Source organism: Nuphar pumila, chromosome 3 (genome assembly GCF_984573655.1).
Source record: "Nuphar pumila chromosome 3, dmNupPumi1.hap1.1, whole genome shotgun sequence".
NCBI lineage: Eukaryota > Viridiplantae > Streptophyta > Magnoliopsida > Nymphaeales > Nymphaeaceae > Nuphar > Nuphar pumila.
Genome location: NC_143251.1, coordinates 119,486,043 through 119,509,977, shown reverse-complemented (window position 1 = coordinate 119,509,977; position 23,935 = coordinate 119,486,043). Strand labels below are relative to the sequence as shown.

General features: G+C 37.7%; 2 protein-coding genes across 2 annotated transcripts; both read right to left on the bottom strand.

Annotated features, from left to right (window-relative positions):
• Positions 1-502: 502 nt before the first annotated feature.
• Positions 503-874, bottom strand: LOC149843468 (universal stress protein PHOS32-like). Its single transcript, XM_090000915.1, has one exon. The coding sequence runs from the start codon at positions 872-874 to the stop codon at positions 503-505; it is 372 nt and encodes a 123-aa protein (XP_089857041.1).
• An 8,216-nt stretch (positions 875-9,090) lies between these two features.
• On the bottom strand, positions 9,091-14,286 carry LOC149843467 (Sas10/Utp3/C1D family). The gene is made up of 9 exons (XM_090001843.1): positions 14,245-14,286; positions 12,857-12,939; positions 12,645-12,732; positions 12,355-12,534; positions 11,544-11,717; positions 11,288-11,461; positions 10,934-11,088; positions 10,502-10,631; positions 9,091-9,424 (listed from the first exon to the last, which is right to left on the bottom strand). Exons 1-9 carry the CDS (start codon positions 14,269-14,271, stop codon positions 9,413-9,415), a joined length of 1,023 nt encoding a protein of 340 aa, XP_089857969.1. The 5' UTR covers positions 14,272-14,286; the 3' UTR covers positions 9,091-9,412.
• Between the last annotated feature and the right edge of the window lie 9,649 nt (positions 14,287-23,935).

Sequence of the window (23,935 nt, the reverse complement as noted above, 5' to 3'; positions counted from 1 at the left end):
GCCTTTAGTGTATTTGGGTGAAAATCATAAAATAAGTACGACATATGCATGATTTGGGAGAAAATCACATATTTGGGAGAACAATAGCATATTATCATATTTTGAGAGAAAATTCACAAACTTATGGAAGGAAATTCGTATATTTGAGAAGATATCTGCAAATAAAAAGGAAATTCACATATTTGAATATTTAAGAAGAAAGTTCATATATCTAGAGGAATTTTTCATGTTTGAAGGGTGAAAAGACCTTTTTACAACCGAAAAGTTGCAATTTGGATAGGGATGGCAGTGGATCAGAGGAAAGCGGGGCCCCGCCTTGCCCTGTTTGGACCGGGGATGGAGGGCATGAAACGGGGATGGAGGCGGGGATGAAGGTTAAAATTCATCCCTGTGCGGGGATGGAGGCGGGGATGGACTGGCACTTTCCCCCTCCCGCCCCACCCCTCCCCCGCCCCCACCCCTTCATATTTTATCTTCTCTTACTAACCCTAACCCTATTTTATCAGTCGTCATCGTCGCCTCTTTTCTGACGCTCCGGGTAGCGCAGAACGACGATCGGGCAGATGCAGTGGTGGACGCAGTAGTCACTGACGCTGCCGAGACGACGCTTGCTAGTCCACTTGGAGGCGCCGAAGCCGCGGCTGCCCATGATGACTGCGGAGAGGCCGAGCCGCTCGACCTCGAGGCAGAGTCGCTCTTTCATGTCGTGGTCCTTCATGATGTGGATCCGAAAGAGGATATGTGCATCGACGAGCGGTTGTGCAAGGTCGGTCGCCTTTGTCGTCGTGAAGGCATCAAAGTCATCCTCGAGCTTCTGTTGCGACTCCTCATCGGTGTCGACAGAGACCCAATCGATGCCATAGAGGACGCTCATCGACCGAACGTAGAGGTCGATGGAGCCCCAACCGGTTGGACGGGGACGGGGGATGAGGCGGGGCGGAACAAGGACGAGGTGGGGACGGGGATTAGTATTTTGAGACAGGGCGGGGGTGGAGGTCCAAAGTCTCCCCCGCCACGGGGGTGGACCGGGGATGAAGGTTTCATTTTAGAGACGAGGCGGGGGTGGAGACCTTGTCCCTAATTTTGGACATGGGCTGAATTTCAAAAATACAGTACATCATTTTTTTTGTACGGTACTCTGTCATTTTCCATAACAAACATGTATGGCATTGAGGGTTCTTTGGAATCCATGATCATTCTTGAGATCTCTGGTTCTGCAGTCTGAGAATCGGATGCTGGTAATTTTTAACCTAAAATTAGGGTTGCAAACAGTTCGGACAACAATCATAAATACGGCAGGTAAAGCCAGTGCCACTAGGTCTCTGAGCCTGAGGTGGTTTCTCCATGTAAATATCTAAACAAAAAACATGGCGTAGGCCTCTGAATCAAGAGTGTCCAGAATGGGTCAGATTTTCACCAGGGCCCTGAATAGGTCCAAACTATAGCCCGATCAGGCTTCAGGTGATTTTATACCCAGGTAGACACCATATACTATCTGGCCAAGATCCAATAAGTTTTACTGATTGTGACACGTTTATCCTCATTAGACTTGATTCTGCAGGATTCAATCCAAACAAACACGTCGAACCTGGTTACGATATGTACCAGATCCAAAAAACTTTACAGTCATTGGCCAACCCGGATCCAACAACCTCTGCGTGTAAAAGTCATTTTAAAGATAATAGGTGATCAACATAGTGACAAAAGTTTAAAACGGCAATTTCTCGGCAGTGAATTTCTCGGGAGATTTTCAACTTTTTGAATATTTCTTGAGTTTTTTTTGACAAAATCTCAGGGAAAAAATTAAATAATAAAATAAATTCTAAAAAAATCTAAAAAATAAAATAAATAAAATAAACTAATTTAATTTTACATGCAAAAAAAGTATAAAATCTATTTTCAATCCTACTAACCATATCTAAAAAGTATCAAACATCAAATAAGTATCAAGCATTTGCATCAAATGTACTTTCATTCAAATAAGTATCAAGCATCAACTAAAACAAGAACGAAAACAAATTGACCACAAGTTCATGAGAATTCAAGTTTATACAAAAAGACTATTCCTATATAGAACTATTAAGTTTATACAAAAAGACTATTCAAACAAACATCGTAGTGTAGCATAGTTCCATAATGCATCTTTAGGTCTCCCCGTCTTTTTTCCTATATAGAACACATAAAGACACATCAAATATTTAGCAGAACATTTTGTTGTTTTCTGTTAAGCACATCAAAACACATCAAATATTTAAATCATTTAGTGAAAGAGCAGTATTAATGAAGATGTATGACTTGGTACCTAAATCCACTTTGCCCATTAGTTACCCCAGGAAGAAAAGAATAGATATAAAACCATGTAGTGGACTTAGGAGTTGATTAGTATATGCTCTAAGCTTCATGGAAAAGGTTCAATCGGTGAGAATAAATATGCAAATAACACATAATCACATTGGTTTATGCAAAGATTGTTATTGTATTCTTTCTGCAAAATAAACTAGTTTACTAAGCAAAAACACACACTCATCCATGTGAGAGTGGCCTACAAAGGGATTTGAAGAGACACCAACCAACTGATTATAAGTTTGTATACCAACATAATGCTAGTGTGTGTTATTCCACTTGCATGATTTATGAATTACAGCATATTATATTCATGTTTTTAGCTGCATCTTCAGATACGATTAAACATGGGTACCATCCAGCTAAAAAGACTTTAAAGTTTACAAAATATAAAAATAAAAAAGAAATACATCAATAAAATGATTGAAAGGAACTGATAAAAATGGGAGGAGAAAGAGACAGAAAAAGAACTGATAAACCAAATGAGAAAGGTCAGGTAGCATTTAAGAAAAATATGAGAAGCTTGGAGGAGAGAGATAAAAAATAAAAAGTTAACAAGGCATTACACTCTGTTCTTTGTACTGTACAACTTATGTCATTGGGATTCGGCTAGCAGGGTGCCGCACCTGCGTCGACGGGACGCGATGCGGGTGCAGCACCGGGTGTGGTCAACCCGACCCTAGGAGCGGTCAACATACTCAGGGTCATTTTGGTCTAATTTTTTAGACTTAAAAAAAATGCCAAGAATTTTTTTTTTTTAATATATGTCACAGGAATTTTTCTCCCACTCTAGCATTATGTTATGACTCACTGGGATACTTTCAGGGTGATTATAATTCATGTACATTCTAGCCTGTTGGTAATGGGGGAAAGCACATACAGCAAGCTTTCTCTTCTGGACTTGGCTGGAAGTGATGGGGATACTTGATGAGGGTGCCACAGGGGAACGTGTAACAGATTTCGTACATGTTATGAAATCTCTTTCTGCGTAAGTTCACTTGCATATTATGTTAGGCTATCCATTCGTTGAAAAATATACGTTCCTTGTTGGTGTTTAACTTGGATTATGAGGCTTCACGATGAAATTTATTTGTTGGTTTTTTTCTGGAGACCACATGGTTACTTGTTTTTAGCATTTGTCAAAATGGAAGTTGTGGTTTGCATAATCAGAACTTAATGAAGAGTCTTGGTCAAATGCAAGGTGATAAGGTTCATGTTAATATGGACTCATCCAGAGGAGTCCACGGCAATGTGAAAAATAAAGAGAGTTCTAATGCAATACCTCCTTGTAAAATATTATATAAAGTCTTCAATGGAACATGCTCAATTCATCGAGTTGAGTAGTGACTTTGCACCATTGATGTAGGTGTTTATAGAGACCGAACCACGTAAATCGTGTTTTCCTTTCTTCTCGCTTCTTCTCAATCTTTTGTTTTCAGTGGACTCAATTTTCAAACAGGTGTGGCATAAACAAAACTATCATCGCACGTTGATAACAGTGTGTTTTGCTCGGGATTGAAAGTTGCTCACTCAGGATAAGCTCAAACGCCTCGGGATGCAATTCCTCAATAGGTGGGATCTCTGCAAAAGAGAAGAGGAGAACCCCTCCCACATGTTCTTTGAGTATCCTTCATTACGAGGATTACCAGGATCATGCAGGAAGGTGACAGTCCTCTTTGGCCACAAGTAGATTGCGAGGGGGGCTTTCAGACAAGCCCCATGAAAAGTTGGCACTCTGTCAACGTGCAGGAGAAACAGTCCGTAGAGTTTGGCACCTCAACCTTCAGATCATGGTTTGGAAGATCTGACACTTGAGAAATGATATGAGCTTTGAAAGCAAATTGTGAACCAAGCAATTAGTAAGCAAGCATTGAAACATAGATTCAGATTAAGCAAAAAACACCTGCAACTAATACTTTACGAATGGAATCTAGTAGATAATGCAGTATTGCAAATAGTGCCAAATATATTTCCAATATAACGGGTCAAGTTTGTATTGGGTACCCAAACCGACCTGATGCCAACCCAAATATCCAGGTATGGGCATAAAAGATGCCGACCTGGATATTATTTCGATCGACCTGAACCCGGCCTGAGTAATATGTGGGCTGGGTTTGGGTTATTATTTTTGCCTGATATCTGACCCTTAGTGAAAGTAAGCTCTTGATATTATGTTGATTCGGGTTTGGGATTTCATTTTATTGACCCGGCAAAACCCAAACCCAAAGCCTGAATCTGACAACTTGTTATTTGGGCGGGTTCAGGTACACCCTGATAGGTTGGATACCCAACCCGTTGACTGCCCTATATATATATATATATATATATATATATATATATATATATATATATATATATATATATATATATATATATATATATATATATATATATATATATATATATATATATATATATATATATATATATATATAATATACATGCACGTGATTGTGTGCATGCAAATTGCACATTTGGTAACTGGCATGAACTTGGTACTGGTTGCTTAAGTTAGCTGACAAGTAGAAGCTGAACTCAATTCTTAAATGACAAGCTAAGGAATTATGATATGCCTGTAATGCATGATGACCACAAATAACTGAAGGTAGCATTTCAGTGGGCTTGCCGGATCATTTGCCGTTTTAGCTCATTATGGGATACCTACCATGATTATGGAGCAGAACAAACCGACCCTGCTGAATATCTGAGTTGCCTAGGTGCATTGTTTTTCCAAATATCTGTAGGCAAGACTGAGTTCAGTTTTTTCAAGTCAACTCAATATTGGATGATATCTAAGACTTTTTTTTTAATGAATGATGTCTAAGACATTGATATGGACTATAAATATAAATATAAACAAGTGAATAAATATGTAGATGTGGACTGTAAATATAAATACTAAATAAATAAATAATTTGATATGCATATGCTGTAATTTTAGGAACTAATGTTCTCATTTCTCTGCAGTGCCACTTTCCATTTACCTCCTTTCACTTCCTTTGCCTTGGATCCCCGAAGGTGCTATTCTGACCCCATTTTTTGCTATTGGAACTATCATACTCGTATCAGGTTTGTTGCTATACAATCTTCCAAAACCCCAAAAAAAGGAAGCACAGTGTTGACTAACATCAAGTTGTTTGACCAATTTCTTCAAATCATTGTTTTCAAGATACTGTCCACTATGATTGAGGACTTTTTTTTTTTTGGAAATAAACATAAGAGGTCATTGCAAGGATGTGTAAGGGGGGAAAGTGTTCTTCTCTAGTAGTTGGTCAGTGTCGATCTTGATCAGGTTTATTCAACACGAATAAATGTTGAGATGTGTAGTGTGTTTCCTGTCTCTTTGTTGAGTTGATTCACTCGTTTTGCATTTTTTGAGGGACATGCTCTCAGAAATTTCGCACGTGCACGCACTCGTGCCCACATGCACATGTGTGCATTGATGGAGGCATGTCCATATGAACCACATCTTATTTTTCATGTCTTGGTAATTGAATAAAGAATGAGACAATGGCGATGGGTGATTTCACTTACCACCATTTGCCTTTCAATGGAAATTTTATCACTTTGAAGAAAAGTAGATGTTTACTAAAGTTTTTAAATGGCTGATGCACTAAGCAAGGTCTACGAATAACAAGCATATTGGTATGTAGGGTTTGCCACAAGGAGCCGGGTAGCTCGATCTTGACTTGAGGTCATTTATTTGTTAAACGAACTCTGCTCAAGCTTATATGTAAACTCTGTCAATTAAACAAGTTTGAGCTCGAGCACTAGTTTGAGCTGTTAAAGCTCGTTTAAATTCACTTATGATTAACCAAACTTGTACTTAAGCTTTGGCTATATGTGGTGCTAATCTGATTAACCAAGTCCATTCGACAATGGTGGTAAATTTATCCCTGGATTGTGGTAAAAAAGGAAAAATTAAAAAAGACGAGGGTCCACCTGTTCCAATAGGATTAATTATAAAGAAACTACTTTGGGACCCAACCCAGATTTTAGTGACATCGGGCTGGGTGGCCTACTGGGCTTTGGGTAGTGCTGGCAAACGAGCTGAATTTGGCCTGTTTGGGTTCTCTTTAAAGGTGAAAATTTGTTCAGACTCGGCTCATGAGCTCGTCTCGAGCCAAGCGGAGTCTGAGCTCATTATAAGCTGAGCTTTACGAGCTGACTTGTTTTTTTTTTTTTTAAGTGTGTGTATATATATTAACAAGCCAAGCAAGCTTCTTCTATTCATACTCAGCTCTGATACCTAAATGAGCTGGTTTGTGGCTCCCCTCAGTGAGCCAAACTGAACATTTCAGGAGCTGAGTTGAGCCAAACAGCAAGCTCCAAGCTGCTTGTCTCATTTCCCACCCCTGCTCGAGATTTCTTGTTAGAACTACTCGTCTCGTTTTCCAGCCCTAGCTTTGGGTGTGCAGCTTGGGCGGAAAGATCAAACCAAACATGTGGGGTTTGGGCTGCATGTGCTGTTGGTTTCTACCTGGTCCCAACGGTAAAACATTTGATCAGATTGGAGTTGGTTAGTCACGCTATCATAATTGAGGGGTTTCAGGTTCAAATCCTACAGGAGTTATTGCAAGAAGCGATCAAGTGATTGGGGAGATCACTTAGGGCATGTTTGCTTTGATCACAGGTGGGAAATGGACAATGAGAGCTGAGAAAGTAGTTGTGATTGTTGGTCACAAGGTTATTTCTTGTGACCAACTTTTATAAGATTCAAGGCAAAACCAATCACAGCTGGCAATCACAACTTGTACTTTTCTCATGTTTCACTAACCTTTGAGAAAGTGTTGTGATTGTGATTTACATTCACTGGATCTTGAAAAACTCCAAGAATCACAGGGTATTGCAACCAATCTCGTGGAAGCATCCTTGCAGTCCCCATGTTTTGTTTGCTACAACTACAAGGCTCAGCATTTTTCGATGAGATTGGTTGATTAGGTAATCAGAGTTATAGCCCCGATCACCTGATCCCACTTCGGTTATCTTCCATCTTCACTTGAAAAAATAAAAAATAAAAGATTCTTTGGAGCCTAGCATTAACTGAACAAACATATAGGTGGGTCTGAGTCTTGGGTCTTGGCCTGACAAGGCTTGGCCCCATCCAAGCCGGGCTCTCCTGGGGTATTCCCTACAGCAAAAGTTTCTTGTTCTTATCATCAAAAACATTTTGAAACATTGAACACATTTTCGTTGGTAAAAAAAAAAACATCTTTGCCAAGATGTTCAGCCTTTCATCATTTTCACTGTTTGTTTGCTAGCAATTATTTTCCTGGACTTGGATGAAATTGCCTCTTAATTCTGACCCCATGAGCTCGCCAAGGGTCCATGGGCTTTCTCAATCTTTATATTTGACAACAAATGGTCACATTATATGTGGCTTCTTCAGAGGATCCAGATCACCATAAATCATCACATCTAATAGACATGTTGCTAACGAATTTGAATTTGGTCGTAATAAAAGCAATGATTTCTCAAGTTTGTATCCAACAATCCTTAGTGTATTATCTGCAATGCACAATGGGAAATTGAGAATTTGTGGCCTAGTGAGTATGCATTGTTTAAGGTTGTATCATGTGGTAAACTTGAGTTTTCTCTGTCGAAAAAAAACTTTTGGAGTTTTAGGTTGCATTTTGAATGCTTGGATTTGAAATCCCAGGGGAATATGAGACTCAGAGTTTGTCTACCTAGTCTTTGCATAGGCCCCACACTATAATTGATAAAGGTTCTACAATCCGTGGTATTCAAGCGCACCCTTGGGTTCCCCCTTGTTGGATAGTTCACACTTCACAGCCATGTATAAACAAATATCCAGAGTAGGCTGCTCAATAAAATCGGAAATCCTCTCATACCGCCAAGATCAAGATCCAGATCCAGTATTAGGAAGGCCGGCAATAAAAACCATGAAGGGATATCATAATAACAGAAGTATACTGCATCATCATTCCACTAAACAGGAATCTAGGAGTTCCACATTATTAGTTGGCTAGAGTTTGGTGAGATCATTTGGGTGTAGTTTGTATGAGAACCTCAGGCATACATTTTGGGCCACAGATATGTGTAACGGTAATGCTCAGATCTCAAATCCTAGCTTGAAATCTGAACATTCAAACACAACCTACATTGCAGCTAATGAGAAGATGAACAATGCTACTTTAGCATCCAGAATGTTGGTTTACCAATCTCTGAGCTAATATACAACATGTTCAGATAACAGATGGGCTACCTAGCCCGATGTCCATCGCTGTCCAAGCACCCTTCAGGACAACCCATCATCTTTAAGTAGTCCATGGTTAGAGACTTTTGATTCCAAAACTTTAACATCAGTATTCAGAGAAACTGGGAACACCAAGAGGCTGTTTGTTTCACTTCAAATGATGGGAAGGAGGCCCACTTTCAGGTGAAAGTGGCCCTGTTTCTCTTGTGGTGAAATGAAAAGCCAAGGCAGAAACATCCTGTGGGGCCTGCACACTAAAAGGCAGAGAACCACTTTCATGCAAAGTTCAGCGGCCAATGACTTTCCATTCATTTTGCTCATTTCATGGCAAAGGGTGTTCCACCCTAGTGCCATGTAACAAACAGCCCCTAAATTAATCACGGCCTCAACCACATCAAGAAAAAATTCAGGCTGTAATCTTGAGAGGTTTTCCATGAATTAATTTAAACCACGGTACAAAGGTTTACAGAAACAAAAAAAGCTATCATACTCGTTTAAGTTCACAGAATGCCTGGACAGGACAGGAGCTGTGGGATGTAACAATATTTGAGTGTATAGAATCTACTCATCCGCAACCAACTATGAAAAATAAACATTAAAAAAAGTTCATAACTGCTGGTCAGCTGCAATGGTTCGGTCAAAACACCAACGAATATACGTTAAACCTATGTATTTCATGCTGATGGCTTTTGCTCAATACAATGAAATGAATAGAATGAGAAAAACTACTCTGAGTTGGTCGTATGTGGTGAACTGCAGCCATAATTATTTGTAACACTACTCGCAAATGTTGTATCTATCTGCTTCTCTTTAACAGTTAACCGTGCATCTCAGTTCCCAGGAGCTACTATTTCATCGCATCCTCTACAGTGACAAGACAGATTGTCATTATAAAAGACTGTACGAGGATAGATTCCAATATAATGAACAAAGAAACAGCAGCACCAGAGAACACAAAAAATTGATAAGCAAAAGTTTCATACTAGGGGTGTATGCGAGAGAGCTTTGTGCTCTAGTAAACAGAATGAAATGTAAGCGGCTTTAAGGCTCCAAGCAGCATAAAAAAGAAAGCAGAACTTAAACCTGATTTTGTTGCAGGTACATGCAACTGTGCATACTTCTATTAATATCAAAAGTTGCTTCTATCTCCACTTTTCATCCTAATACCAAAAACTACTTTGTTGTCTACGGTTTCAATTTTGGAAGCTCGAGTGAATAAGATAAAGTTTTGGTTAGAAAAAGAGATTACCAGTCAAGCTAAATCAACTACCAAACAGAAACATGGCGCTGTAAAAGAGGAAAAGAAAAGACATCACAAGTATCAATGAGCAGACAAGCAACAAACCTAGCACAAGCTGGATTACAAAGTATATTTGTGACATGAATCACCATTGTCTCCACTCTTGGTAGCAGCTATAAGAATATTTGATGAAAGCAGGCAGCATTTATATGCACATGTTTAGAAATTGCCAATATAACAAAAAAGTCTATAAGCTTAACAGCATGGATAGCAAAATCATAAGATTTATGGCCCCATGTTACCCAGTGTAGTTCTTTGCTTCTAAATCAGGCTCAGAATATGTCTAGGTTGCATTATGAAGTGTCAACTACCATAACTATGAACACCAGTACCATACACAGTTGAGCACTCAAGACAAGATCATGACCACATACCATTAAATCTATTTGTTTGAGTCCTAAGTTATTACAAAATCAACTGTAACTAGTTGTTGGGGAAGTGAGTGATTCGTATCCAAGTGAGATGACAAACTCTTAATAATAATCCATTCACCTAAAAATGGTAAATTCATCGTGAAAAGGGACACAATACAAGTTCAGTATGCTCTTGTTTTAGTACATATTAGCAAACTCATAAAGATGCATGGGCATGTCCGAAAGATTTTGCATGTGTTTTGAAATAATGTCACATGGAAGATATACCTTGCGTTTGCTAAAACCTTTCTTTCTTTTGCTAACATTGGCATAGTCTGTCTTCTGCTTACCCTCCATCTCTTCAGTAGGTAACAAACCAGAAACTTCATGATAAAAATCATCCACCAATCCAAGCAACCTTGGGAAAAAGGAAAAAACAGAGAAAAAAAAGGAGCAATAAAAGGCATTAATTGAAAAGGAATTGCTAGTGGCAAAACTAAGAAACATTTTATACTGAAAATAGAAATCCATGTCATATTTAACCCAGTTTTTTAATATAACCTGCAATTATATAGTTTGTTATCTTTACGAATCACAACAGTGCATAAAAAAGGGAATTGCCAAAAAGAAACATATTAACAAATAAAACAGAGTTGATGAAAAGAAGCATGCGAACAGATAAAAATAGAGTTTGTTATTTGGCTAATGTTATCTTCATACCCATTTCTAGAACGTTTCAGATGCTTTATTTTCTTTTTTTCTTCCTTAGAATATGGAAGACGTATAAAGTTTTCTTCCTCTACGCATGCACGCTCTTCAAACTTTGCCTTCTCTCTAACAAAATCCTTGCTTTCGTACCAACCACTGGTTCTCACCTGTCAATAAATGACAGTAATAAAATTACACATAATAAGTTGTGTGATGGCTGTATAATAGCATCATTATCTTAGCCATGGGTCTTCGGCAGGACTCCAAATTGTTCATACCCCAGCTTAATCATAAAACAAAGAAATGTGTGTGTGTGACATCCATGAGCAATAATGATAAGTAAAAGCTGAGTGATGAAATATTTACCTCTTCTGGTTTTCCTTCTAACTCATTCAACATTTGTTTCATGAAGGAACTATGTGAAGCTTGCCTCACTGCTTCTTTCTCCTTTCTCAGCTCCATCCTCTTCTGTTTTGAGCTTTTCCCTTCATCCATGCTAGTAGGAGCAAACATAGGAGGACGATATACACCTTTTCCATCCTAAATGTAAACATCAAAAGTTACAAGCAGAACAATTTTCACTGTAAATCACAAAAACTGACAGAGGGTATGCCAAAGTTACCTGGGCATCCTGATCCATCTTACTGACAATCATATCCGGGTTAGGCTTATATTTCAACAGATCATCCTTAACATCACTTTCCTTCCCATCAGGTGCCACTTTTGTGGATCCACTATTAGCAGCTCTTATCAATTTCTCAACTTGATATTGAAGTTTTTTATCAATAGGACGAACCTATAGAAATAACCAAATTCAATATTTGTGAAACAATATGACAGGTTAGAAAACATGCAAACTTGTATTAATATGACCATGATTGCTTGTGTATATAGACAACCACGTGCGCAGGAGTAACCATAATGAACAAAACTGAAATGGCAGTTTAATTGCTTAAAAGATGAGTGGCTTGAATTCAATGCTTTATGTAAATGCTCTAACAAAAAAATGCTGAAAGTTATATATATATATATATATATATATATATATATAAAAGAAGATTGAACAAAAGCAAAGACAGTGTAAAACGCAAGAGTCCTAAATTTGTGAAAGTAATTGTGCTGCAAATTGTTTGTCCTCAACTTCGATGATCAATAGCCTCTTCTCAAAAACTAAACAAATTGAGTACGTGAAAGGAGAAAATTAGGCATCAAATAGGAAATTTTCAGTATAATCAAGCTTTAATCATATGATTATCAATTTTATGCATGAAGATACCCATGGCAATGGGTGCCTTGCACCATAGGTGCCCACCCGCATATGCACATGTATGTTTTCTTATTTGTGCACTGGAAAAATAAGTAGACCGTAAAACAGGGTGCATTTACTCACTAATAATTCAAAAATATTGAACTAAAAGGAATCTCAACCAGACCTTTTCCAAGAACAATCTCGACTCCACAAGGCTGTGGACGACGGGGTGATCGCAGACTGAGAGACCCCTGGCCTTAAGAAGCGAGTAGTAAACAATCGATTGGCAATAGTTGAGGAGTAACAAGTGTTTGGCATCAAGGTAGCTTATCCCTTCCCCAGTTGGGAAGCAATTCTCCTTAACCTGGCATCAATCGTAATCATACACCAAAAACCAAACTAATTAATCAATCAAAGCCAATCGAACCCAATCTACCATTTTTAATTGAAAACATTTAATAAGGTCAGGCAAACCTTCTCAGTGAGTGATTGAACTTTACCCCTGACAGTATCCAATCCTTCCTTCATTTCTTTGAGCAAACCCACTAATTTTGAGGCATCTCTGAGAGAGACCCAATTGGTATCAGAGCAAACTTGAGACACCCAACGATGCAAAAACATATCTAACTCTGAAAATAGATAAGAACTCCATGTGGGATCAAAATTAAACCAATATAACTACATACCTCGTCATTATCTCATGGTCAGTGCCTGCTTCGGGGGGAGTCGGTTTGTCCTCTGTTTCCTCCATGAAATCTATGCCTCTGCACTGAGTTAATTCAAGACGACGATGATGTTCAACACCCAAAAATCCAGAAAAGAGAGGAACTATGTCTTGATATTGAGATAAGTCCGCTGCAGAACTGATGAGAAAGAGGGTTTTCTAGGTTTTAAGGCATGATGTCAAAACTCGTTATCGGGATTTTATCGGCATCTGCAGAACTGATGGTACCCATGTTTAATCGTATCTGAAGATGCAACTAAAAACATGAATATAATATGCTGGAATTCATAAATTATGCAAGTGGAATAACACACACTAGCATTATGTTGGTATACAAACTTATAATATAAAACACATACACACTTATTTTTCTCCCACTCTACCATTATGTTATGACTCACTGGGATACTTTCAGGGTGATTACAATTCATGTACATTCTAGCCTGTTGGTAATGGAGGAAAGCACATACAGCAAGCTTTCTCTTCTGGACTTGGCTGGAAGTGATGGGGTACTTGATGAGGGTGCCACAGGGGAACGTGTAACAGATTTCATACATGTTATGAAATTTCTTTCTGCGTAAGTTCACTTGCATATTATGTTAGGCTATCCATTCAATGAAAAATATATGTTCCTTGTTGGTGTTTAACTTGGATTATGAGGCTTCACGATGAAATTTATTTGTTGGTTTTTTTCTGGAGACCACATGGTTACTTGTTTTTAGCATTTGTCAAAATGGAAGTTGTGGTTTGCAAACTTATAATATAAAATGCAGTGCATGATACCTCAGTGTGGCCATCCCATCAAATATTCTGTATGCATTGCACAAACACCCACATTTTGCATACATATAAACAAAGGAATTCTCAACATACAAATCTGAATCAAACCCAACACTAACAACCTGACTGCGGCTTTGCCTACCCATTTCCAAATCACCCAGTTTACCAGCCGCACTAAGAACATTAGCCCTGTTCATCTCTTTATAAAATCTCAACCCTCTGTCGTCATACCTACTCTGAACAAACCCACCAATCACAGTGTTCCAAGACACCACATTCCTCTCAGGCATTGCAACAAACAATTGGTGGGCATTGTCTTTTGAAGCATGCATTGACAATGTCATTCCATGAATAAACATTTCGTTGGGGAATTCCCTCAAACACTTTGTGGGCATTGCCCAAATCACAAATCACCAGAACTCTAAGAGTCTGCTGCATAGGAATGTATCATCAAACAACGATAGCCTAAACATTTGGCGAAAAATAACTCTACCCAATATGAATGTGTGTGCGTGTGGAGAGAGAGAGAGAGAGAGAGAGAGAGAGAGAGAGAGAGAGAGAGAGATGAACCTGTTGGCTGTTGCAGTCGGGTTGCATCTCAGTGCTCTCACAGGCAGAACCGCACAACACAACACAAGTTGTTTGTGTTTTTCGCAAACAAGTGGGGAGGATCTCGAGATTTTGTCACCTAGGGTTTCAAGGTTAAGAACGCGTGGAAAAAAAATATACTGTGACCAATAATATCTCGAGATTTTGTCACAAAACAAAAATCTTTCGAGATTTTGTAAATCTCGCGAGATTTAACCGTTTAAAACGTTTACAGTTTATGTTGCGTTTTTTTCGCGCGATTTTAATAAATATCGCGATATTTGTCCCCATGGTGATCAGTTGTTTTGTTTTTTTTGAAAAATGATCAGTTTGTTTTTTCTTTTCAGACTCGGTCCTTCTTGGATTAGACCCCGATGCAGACCCACATACGGGGCCCAGTGAATGCTACTTGTGATCCAAATTAAGAGGAACATGACGGAATCCAGGTGAACTTGGTCTGGATCTAGGTTGGACTTGGACCCGTACCAATCCGGCTGGAAAGCCTATTGATTCACCCAATGTATCTGAGTCCTCCGTATTGACCTGGGCTTGTGTTGGACCAAACCTTGACAGCTCAACTTGACAAGCAAATCAAACAAACACTTTTGAACCAAGCCCAGTAACTCGGACCAAACTTGCAACTCAGTGAGTCAAACAATAAAATTTAATGACACAGAAATTTCCTTTTTTTCTTTTGGACAATCCAAACCTACTGCATGCGGGCTGGCTTCCAATTGGTAAAACCGTGGGAGGTCCCCCTGCCCCGGAGCATACACCCACCTTCAACCTTGCAGCAAGGAATGCCACCCGCAGGTTTCGAACTTTTGACATCCTGTCAACTTGGTGACATTCATAAGTCACCCCCTTACGGAATGAAGGAAGCCCTTATGGGTGGGAATTTTTTTTATTTATAAACATAATAAGGTTTTAAAAAATAAAAACTATTTATAAAAAGCAAAATGTAAATATATGTAAAAGATAAATCTAGAAAAAGGCTAAAATATACAAAAGCAAAAAAAAAGAGGATATGATCAACGCAAACGGTCACTAACCCGATCCTAAACCAAGCGAGTCGTTGGGTCAAACAAAAGGGATATATAATCAACCTGAATTGGATCAGTTAACCGCATCAAACCCAAAATGGAGTGAGTCACCAGGTTGATACCGACTGAATAACTTTGGCCATTTGATCCAATCCCAGTTTGACCCAAGCTGATGGCTAGTCTAAAAAGTATCCAGTTTACCAAGTTGACTCGGCGAGTTTGCCAACTGTGTGGTCTTTGAACCGATCTTGTAGTCCAATATGGCTGCCACCCAACTATTACGTGTTTTAGACCTGGTCCGCACCCGGTTCATTATCTTGAATCACACTTTGAAAGCAACATTCTTCTAAGGGCGTGTCTAGATTGACAATCCAAGTCACACCCACAACCTATCAGGTTTGGTTCAGACCCAGGTGAAACCAGACCTGGCCTCGATTTTTGGATATGGTATCGGGTCCAGTCCTAAGTCTAATCAGACCCAGCATAAGAGAAACCATACCCGAACCCGATAAGAACTACATGAACCAGACTAGGGCCATACCCTTACAATAATATTTTTTATTATTTATAAATTGAAAATTTTTCTTAATCGTAACTCGGGTTGGGCCCGAGTATGGTATAAAATTTAACAAACTATACCTGGCTCCATGTATTAATCAGACCTTCAGGTCCAGAGTTGGATTTTAATCGGGTCTTTTTATTTATCATGGTACCGGGACTCTATAGGGTTTGGTACGGTTATTTATCACCATACCGGGGCTCTATAGGGTTTGGTACGGGTTGGGTCCAGATAAACCCGACCAGACTAGGGCCATACCCTTACAATAATATTTTTTATTATTTATAAATTGAAAATTTTTCTTAATCGTAACTCGGGTTGGGCCCGAGTATGGTATAAAATTTAACAAACTATACCTGGCTCCATGTATTAATCAGACCTTCAGGTCCAAACTTGGATTTTAATCGGGTCTTTTTATTTGTCATGGTACCGGGACTCTATAGGGTTTGGCACGGTTATTTATCACCATACCGGGGCTCTATAGGGTTTGGTACGGGTCAGGTCCAGATAAACCCGACCCGTTGATATGCCGAGACAAGCTTTTTTTTTTACATTTTGACTCTTTTTTGTCTGGAAAATTATCTCCACCGTTCATTGTGGGGTCAAGCATGTCCATGACGTCATCAATGAGCGCTGGGGTTAACAGATAAGATGCCCGTCATTTAATTATTCATGCTAAAAGAAGGTGTTTTGAGATATTGCTTGATCTGTTCTCCACTGCCACGTTGCACATCAACAACCTTTTCACATTACTTTTGTACTATTTTAACTCTAAAAAAAATACTTTACTATTTTAATACTGTTAATCAATGTTGTTAAAATCGGTTTGGTTTCACCAATGGACTCACAGTCATTATGGGTTAATTTTTCCATTGACCATGCACTATGTAAATCCATACCAAGGTTACCAAAAACACTATAGGAGCATGAAAAACATGTTTATTTATAAATCGTTTCCAAAACAAAAAACTCTAAATAAATTTTGAAAAATATATATTTTTTATTGAGTTTTGGATCGGATCGGATCCAACGTAAATGTGACCTACATTGACATGAGCACATCAAGGGACCATAGTGACAAAAGTTAAAAACGGCAAAATCTCGAGAGTCAAAAACTTGAGAGATTTTGAAAATTTTCATAAATCTCAAGTTTTTTTTGGCAAAATCTCTGTAATAAAAATTAAATTAAAATATAAAAAAATTATAAGAAAATATAAATAAAACACATATAGAAATAAAATTTTTGTGATAAATATATGCTAAAACAGTAAATGTCGTGATATTTGTCACGGTTTGAAAACCTCGTGAGAAATTACTGTTTTAAACTTTTAGGCAATTTTTCACAATATTTTTGTGATATTTTTATAATTCTCGCGATATTTGTTACAAGGCAAATAGGGACATCCATTGGGGAAGCTCTTGGATTTTGGGGGTTACAAGACAAATACCATTCACGCCCATTATTGATCTTCACCAGATCTCCCTATAAATCGGAGACTCATAACGGTGTGATGAGTATTACATACGTGTGTGATTTTTCTCTTTGGGTTCAAGGGTCCTACTCACACGTCAACATTTTGGCCTGAGTTTATTGAGGGCATTGATTGACAAAGAAGAATGCTGACCGCCCACATATACCAAAACATCGTTCGGATTGTCCAAGACTGCATTCGATAAGTGACTATTCCACGATCTCGTTTATGCTAACACTCCCATCCCACTCTAAGAAAAACATGTTTTCCATATTTGAAAAACTTGTTTCCCATGCATTTCTCAAGTGTTTCCCTTTTGTAAGACACATGTTTCTCAAGTGTTTCCCTTTTGTAAGACACATGTTTCTCATATTTGGTAAGTTCTTTTTCCTTGTTAAATGCTTTCCATTTGTTTTTCAATTTATTTTCTGTTTTCATTTTTCAAGATACTTCCCATTTTTATTTCTCTTTCTGGCAACCTGTGACCGCCCCTCCTTGTGAATAAATTTACCTATGCATTTTTTCTCACATGGAAGAGAAAATTATTAACAAATTAAAATTTGCTTGTGATTGAAAAAAAAATCATATGACAAACTGTTCTCTCTCTCAACTTCGATTTTCACATGTTTAACAATATAAAACTTTACGATAATTTCACGCATGTAAAATGTTATTTTTAGATGAGTTTTTTTCTGGCTCCTGGTCCTTTGTGGTATGGCAATCTTGCACGCGTGTCGTGTGTATCATATAACATGGTGAGCATTGGCGGTAGGGGTGTCAACGGGTCTGGTTTACCCGGACCAAATCCTATAGGATCTAGGTATGGTGACAAATAAGAAGACCTGGGTCTGCACTGAAAGGTCCTATTAATACATGAATTCGAGTATAGTTTGTGAAATTTTATACAAGACTCGAGTTTCGATTAAGACCCATAAATTTTCAATGTGTTTTATAGTAACGATTTGTGAGATATTGTTTTGTTTGTTAATATCTATTTATAATATATTATGTTGAATTGTCATATATCGATTTGTAAGATATTATGTATTTTTTATTGTCGATTTGTGAGATATTGTTTTGTTTGTTAATATCGATTTGTAATATATTATGTTGAATTGTTGTATATCAATTTGTAAGATATTATGTATTTTCTATTATCGATTTGTGAGATATTGTTTTATTTGTTAATATCGATTTGTAATATATTATGCTGAATTGCTCTATATCGATTTGTAAGATATTATGTGTTTTCTATTGTCGATTTGTGAGATGTTTTGTTTGTTACTATCGATTTGTAATATATTATGTTGAATTGTGGTATATAGATTTGTAAGATATTATGTGTTTTTTAGTATCGATTTGTTAGATATGGTGTTGTTTGTTAATATCGATTTGTAAGTTATTATGCTTAACTAATCAGTAATCATTGTTATATGCATCTTCTATAAATCATAGTAAACGTATGCGCTGGCTAGCGCAAATTGATATTTTGCACATAACAGTGTTGAGCATATCAGCTAGTTGCGGTGAAGATGACGTATCTCAATCATTGGGAAGTCATAGAGCAATGAACATCCGTACTATCGACGCACCTGAAGAATTGAATATGTGCACTAATGATGCACATGATAAGAAGGGTGCAGGCATTAGATTCACTCTTGACTTGAATATTTCAGCAGACGAACTGCAAATCGATAATGAGGTAGACGATCATGACAGTGCACTTGACAAAGGTGCAGGCACTTCAAGTCTACATGGTAGTACATTTGACTCTGTTCCCGTAGAGGGAATGCAGTTTAATAATGAGAAAGTTGCATACAAATTTTACAATGATTATGCCTTAAAACTTGGCTTCAGTATTAGAAGGTATTCTTGGGCAAAAAATGCACAGGGTGTCATGGTGAGAAAGGCATATGTTTGTTCCAAGCAAGGTTAAAAGAAGTCAAGTGAAAATCCAACAAGGAGCAAGCCAAATTCAAGATGCGGCTATCCAGCAAGAATGGTGTTAAGAAGACTTCCGAATGGAAAATATATAGTTTGTACTTTAATCAATGATCATAATCATGAATTAGCCATTTTATTTATGACTCATATATTAAGGTTATATCGTAAAGTAACTGAAGTGCATGCTACAATTGTTGAAATAGCTGATACCGCCGGCATTGCACCAAGGAAGACATACAATTTCTACGGGCACGTAGATGGTGGTCGTGAGAATATATCATTCACACCTATGGATTTAAGAAACCACTTGAGAAGGAAGAGGTGAGAAAACATAAAGAATGGAGGAATATGTTCTTTGGTTGATTACCTACAGAAAAAACCAAACATTGACCCTGGTTTTTTTAGTGCAATGCAACTGGATGAAGATGGGTATGTTGTGAATATGTTTTGGGCAGATTCAAAGTCAAGAATGGATTATGAATGATTCTGTAACGCCCCAAATATTTAACTCGAAAATTTTGGAATAATTTTTTTTTTTAAACAACAACGGAAAACTTTATTAAATCCTTATTCAAATTATTTGGGCAGGTTACAAGTAATAGCACAGACTCAAGGCATTTAAGTAAAATAAATTCTTGCATTGAAATACTATAAGTTATTATTTACAACTTAATGATTTATTACAAGTCATATTCCTTAGGACATCCGAAGAAGATATGGTCACATGGCACTGTCGTAGCGACGACTGCAATTGCTCGTCATTCAGTTTCCTGAAAAATATTAATTCAGAAAGGGTCAGACTACCACGTCTGAGTAAGAAGCATAATATCCATATGAATATGCACAGTGTCACGTGTACAAGTATATGTGAAACATGTTTAGATAGAACAATAACCATTTAACAAGTGATAAATGTACAGGTCACTAAAGTCAAGTATTTCATGATATATTCCATCAACGTCAAAGCACGATACATCATATGCATGAACCATATTTATATAAGCAATAACAACTTTGGAACTAATGAAGATGTACACCTGACTTAACTAAAGAATTTAATGTAAAATGTGTATAAAGCACAAACATCAACGTTCAACACATCATTCATAAGTTATCACAATTTCCATGTAACGGAAAACTAATTTGAATCATGCTCTACAGGAGTCACAACTTACTCCAACAATTTCAACATCGAGCAGTATGCAACTACTTAAAGATCTTTCTTAATGCACTAACTTTATGTTTCATCTTGTTAATTTCCCTGTGGGTACGCACAGGCATTCGACATCGTAGCAGACCGAGACCACACGGGGGTTTATTATTTTATAACCCGTATGACTAGCCGTACGGATATCCAAAGGGGACGGTTCATGACCGAGAGAGTATTCCCCAATGGCTAGAACTAGAATTAGGATGCACCCTGTACTTCTGCAGAAGACTTGGATCTACCACCTAGGACGAATTGGTAGTCCTGACCCCCTAACTCCGAGGACTGGGGACCAGGTGAGACGCCTCGCTCTCACCAAAACAAAAATTGTCCCACGGAGCTTGTACCATCTACCCTCTCCAAGGTAGACCATGGGTCCAGTAACATACACCATCTTTCAGGTGTACCTAGAGCCCTGGGAAACCAGTAACATATACCGTTGTCAGGTATACCCAGTATCCCGAGAAACCAGTAACATATACCGTCTTTCAGGTATACCCAGAATCCCTTGTTTATATTACATGCGCGTATATTTTCATTATTATTTTCTCTAGGTCCAGTGACATACATCGTCTTTTAGATGTACCCGGAACCCCAATAGAAACTGGTAACATATACCCTCTTTCAGGTATACCCAGAATCTAGAGTTTTCATTTATGTCATCATGTATTAATTTAACTTTTGTTTTTTGTGCTAGGGTATACATATCGTACCCCACTGGTTATGCCGCAACATGGCATAACCCACTTTAACAATTCACATGTGCTCGTATGGCACTGTCAACATTTTGCAAAGTTGCAAGCTCGACTTTAAGTTTTCACATAATCATGTCATGAAGATGTCCTTTATTATGCAAACTTTTGCAGAACAAACATAGATCAACTAGCACCGAAACATGTCATAATATTTACATGCAAATCATGATTCAATTATATGCAATTCCCTTAGCATCATATATGCCCATATGACACCAAAAAGATTTGACAAACTCAGTTTCGAGTTGTATTATCGTGCCCTTGTAGTTTTTCTCATTTGTGTAATTATAACAAAAGTATGAATTTGGCAACATGCAATTCGTGCATTGAAACATTAGTCGCAACCTTCGTATGTCAATCACTTACAAAAACCATGTGCAACATGAATATGTCATGGACACCTAAATCATTTTCCACATTCATCGATACATAACATTCATTTCATAAGCATATAATAAAAATCATCGTGCTATTTAACTTGTGCACTACAATGTGTTTTTACCAGATCTAATGTATGTACAAAATAGGAAATCTCAGACCCACTTGAAGTATGTGCATAATAGTGAATCTCTGATGTAATGTATTTTCCACTTTTAGGGAAGTAACACATACAGTTATCATTTTCTATACTTCACAAACTCAAGAATGAGATAAACATATTTTTCGGGAACAAATAATGAAATGTGCAACTTTTGCAAAAGTGTATCTATGCATACGGTGATGGCCAAAACCATCCAAATTCCCATCTTTATATATATATATATATATATATATATATATATATATATATATATATATATATATATATATATATATATATATATATTTAACAAGTAGAACAAGAATACCTAGACAATTGAGGCTTTATGAACTTGAGCATTTGTCATTCATAAGGTCGTATCGAACCCTTTTTCTTTTCAAAACATTTTATCATATACATGCATATATATATATATATACATATAAATATATACTCTCGACTATGGTCGGGTTGCGATGAGTCATTGACATGCTGCAAATTTGTTGCAACCACCATTGGGCAAAGGCAGATCTCTAAAAGCCTTGAAGACTATACTGAGCCACCCAAACTTGAGGCAAAATAGCCCAAGTCGATCTGTCACTATTTTTTTTTCTTAAAAAGCAGTATGGGTAAAACAAACAGTTTTCCAGTTATACATCTGTATCTTTATTTTTCTGGCCTGCTGTCCCAACACCGTGTGTAAGATGCCATGGCTGAGGTCAATGTTACCCCAGCCAACTATGCTCAAGTAGAGCGTGAGATGCCCTGTTGCGCAAAGGGACAGTCAGCTATATAAAAATTGCGACAGCAAGCTGGAGATGGACAAACCCCAGTCTACTATGTCCCCACACTGACAACGACAATGACCTCAACAGGGTACAACGTCCACTTCCATGCCTGTTGTTGTTGGGTTCAGGTCAATCCATGTCAGGATAAACTGATATGAATCTGGGTTAGTTGTGGTTTATCAAGCGTAAAGATTCTGGTTAGACCAGAATCATGTTTATCTATTGCCAACCGTTTTCACTCGTCTATGTAGATGCCTTAAGAAGACATTTATATGGTGTTTTTTCCCTATATGACAATGTTAGAGTTACATGGAAAGAAAATCCACGAGCTATGCCACACCGGGAGCTTAATAAAAATGGCCACATCTCCATATCCTCAGTCGTACCCATGTGTCATAGCCCATGGGTTTAACGACTCAACTCAATGGAATGAATAAATTGATCACCCATAACTGAGCACCATGAAATTGCATATGCATTTCTATCCACCTTCTACAACATGGATCAGTTTATGAATCCTTGTAAGGCTATTTGATTTCTTATAAGCTTCTTGAACTCTTACGTTTCTTTGCAAGCATTTGCAATCCAAAAAGGACAATAGCCATATCATTCACACAGCTTATAAAGGAGCAAGGAAAAGGTTCAATAAATCCACATTTTTCAACCTGTAGAAAATTTAAGTGACAATGTGCTGCAACATTTAGACTAATAATTACTAGTCTACTCTATTCACACCAACGTCATCAAATCACCAGTTTGATTACTTCCACCAAATCCATCATTAATGCCTTGAAATAATACACATTCACGCATGAACATAGGAGGTTAAAAAAAATTTAAGAAAGAGAGTATTCAACATGCTATCATTTGTCCACCTGATTACATGACTGTAAACACCCCAAATTTTCACCCTCATCCAGTGTTTGTTCATTTCATATGTAATTGCATATCACTGCATACATTTTGCATATCATTTCATCACATTGCATAGCACTGCATGTCATCCCATCTCATTTTCGAGATCCAGCACTCCTGTTTTTAAAATATTCAATCCAGATTCAGGTTTTTAAAACTTTTCTTTCAAAAACAATTTTAAAACTTGGGTTTTTATTCAACATTCTGTCATTTTCCAACCCCCGGGACCTTATATTTTGAAATACTTTCTTAGAAAACGATCTGGATTCATTTCAAACTCAATTTCAATTGATTTTAATTCTCAGATGAGGCCCATTTAGGTGGTGTCGCTTCTGGATTCCTTCACTTATCAAAAATCTCAAAAATCTTAGAGTCTTAGTTGGATCAAGACTCTTTTTCCAGAGTCTTAGTCGGATCAAAACTCTACTTTTCACTACCTTTTTACCTGTTTTCGGAGAAAACCTTTCAAA